This window comes from Lucilia cuprina, chromosome 5 (genome assembly GCF_022045245.1).
Source record: "Lucilia cuprina isolate Lc7/37 chromosome 5, ASM2204524v1, whole genome shotgun sequence".
Lineage (NCBI taxonomy): Eukaryota > Metazoa > Arthropoda > Insecta > Diptera > Calliphoridae > Lucilia > Lucilia cuprina.
In genome coordinates, this window is record NC_060953.1 from 8465920 (window position 1) to 8468720 (window position 2801).

Consider the following 2801-nt stretch of genomic DNA (forward strand, 5'->3'; position numbering starts at 1 on the left):
AACTAACTAACTAACTAACTAACTAACTAACTAACTAACTAACTAACTAACTAACTAACTAACTAACTAACTAACTAACTAACTAACTAACTAACTAACTATCTAACTGTCTAACTAACTAACTAACTAACTAACTAACTAACTAACTAACTAACTAACTAAATAACTAACTAACTTACTAACTAACTAACTAAATAACTAACTAACTAACTAACTAACTAACTAACTAACTAACTAACTAACTAACTAACTAACTAACTAACTAACTAACTAACTAACTAACTAACTAACTAACTAACTAACTAACTAACTAACTAACTAACTAACTAACTAACTAACTAACTAACTAACTAACTAACTAATTAATCAACTTTTGCTTTATCTCACACAACATTTTACTTTTACAATCTGGCAACAATTAGCCTTTTTGACAATTTGTACACCCTACACCACTAACTAACTAACAAACTAACTAAATAACTTAATAACTAAATAACTAACTAGTCAAGACTAGAAACTATTCTATAGTCAAGAATATAAACTATTCCATAGTCAAGACTACTGACTACTCTATTGTCAAGACTACCGACTACTCTACAAACTAACTAACTAACTAACTAACTAACTAACTAAATTACTAACTAAATAACTAACTAACTAGCTAATAACCTAACCACCTAATTAATTAACTTTTGCTTTATCTCACACAACATTTTAATTTTACAATCTGGCAACAATTAGCCTTTTTGACAATTTGTACAACCTACACCACTATTGCAGGAAGTATAATGTGTTTGTGCTGTTGTTTGTAACACCCAAAAATTTAGGTCCTAAAGTAATACAATCGTCTCAGAATCTTTTTTGAGTCTATTTAGCTATGCCGTGTGTCCGTCCGTCTATGTGTCATGTAAAGCTTGTGCTCATGCTACACGTTACAATTTTTAAGATAATCTGAAAATTGGCACATACACTCCCTATGGCCGATATAGGAGTTTTGGGTTCATTATCATGTTCTATGTTCTGTTCATGTAATGTATCATATAGTCGACTATGCCTGACTATACTTTCTTACTTTTTCACATTTTACTTTGTTAATGACATTTGCCTTTAAATATCGTGGGAGAAGAAAATAGAAAAAAACCTAAGATCAGTGTCTTTCGGTAGCTGCTTGCCAGCAGCCCTTAAGTTTTTGGATTATGTGGAAATTATATATATAAATTGTTAAATTAAAATTGGAAAAGTAAATTAAAAATAAATTTAAAAATATAATAAAATTTAAGGGAAAATGTAATTTTTTTAAATCTGTCCTAAGAAATCAGTAAAATGAACCGAATATGTAGTTCAAAACAAAATGGTAAATATTTCAAGTGATTGTCAAAAAAAAATTATAAAGTTTTAAAAATTTTCAAACTAAAACAATAAAAATCAGAATAAAAAAACTTAAAATCTCATAAAAATTGCTAAAAAAACTTTAGGGAAATTTATCTTAAAAAAATCACTTAAATTTTAAAGAGTATTTACTCTTATTCCTTTAAGTATAACGGTTTATTGCAACAATAATTAAATGCTTTATAATTAAGCAAATATTAACAAGAGAACAACGAAAAAGAGTGAACAAAAATAATTTGTGTTTTTTTAAAAAATAGACAAAAAAATCAATAGAAATTGTAATAAACATGTTTGATTTTAAGAGACAATTCAATAAACTCTTGGGTTTTTTAAGCGAAATATATAAAAGAACAGTGACTTCACTTAAAACCAAAAAAAATCTATTAATTAAAAAAAATTATAAAAAAATTATGTTGAACACTTACCTTACCTTTGGGAATTTATCTGAAACAAAAAAAGAAAATAATTATAAAAATTTTTTAAAAATTATATTTATAAGGACATTTTTTTTAATTTCAAATATTTCTAATTGTTGTCTAAATCTCAAATAAATTTCTTAAATTTTATATTAATAATATATTTTTTTTTGTATTTGCTTCCCACTGTAGCGGGGGTTATAAACTCAACTTTACAAATCCAATCTTGTTGAACGTGATAAACATGTTGGAAAAATAAATATTTCAAAAAAAGGATTTATTTCTCTGTTTTACATGGCTGCAAGTGAATCAATGTAAATGCCACACAAATATTGAAAAATAGACACCATGTTGCACTGTTGCATATTAATATAAACTGCAAATAACTATGGCTAAAATACTGTATAGTCAAGGCTATAGACTACTCTATAGTCAAGACTATAGACGATTCTATAATCAAAACTATAGACTGTTCTGTATATAGTCAAGACTATAGACTATTCCATAGTAAAGATTATAGACTACTCTATAGTCATGGCTATAGACTACTCTATAGTCAAGACTACAGACGATTCTATAATCAAAACTATAGACTGTTCTGTATATAGTCAAGACTATGGACTATTCTATAGTAAAGATTATAGACTACTTTATAGTCATGACTATAGACTACTCTATAGTCAAGAGTATAGGCTACTCTATAGTCAAGACTATAGAATACTTTATAGTCAAGGCTATAGACTATTCTATAGTCAAGGCTATAGGCTACTCTATAGTCAAGACTATAGACTACTCTATAGTCAATACTATAGACTACTCTATAGTCAAGACTATAGACTAGTCTATAATCAAGACTATAGACTACTCTATAGTCAAGACTATAAACTACTCTATAATCAAGACTATAAACTACTCTATAGTCAAGACTATAAACTACTCTATAGTCAAGACTATAGACTAATCTATAGTCAAGACTATAGACTACTCTATAGTCAA

General features: G+C 26.9%; 1 protein-coding gene across 1 annotated transcript in view; it reads right to left on the reverse strand.

The window, feature by feature from the left end:
- Positions 1–1815: 1815 nt before the first annotated feature.
- LOC111687197 overlaps positions 1816–2801 on the reverse strand; it is a 91955-nt gene continuing 90969 nt past the window's right edge. Inside the window, exon 5 of the mRNA XM_046951448.1 lies at positions 1816–1833. Coding sequence (XP_046807404.1) covers positions 1816–1833 — 18 coding nt within the window. The remainder of the gene's footprint in view (positions 1834–2801) is intronic.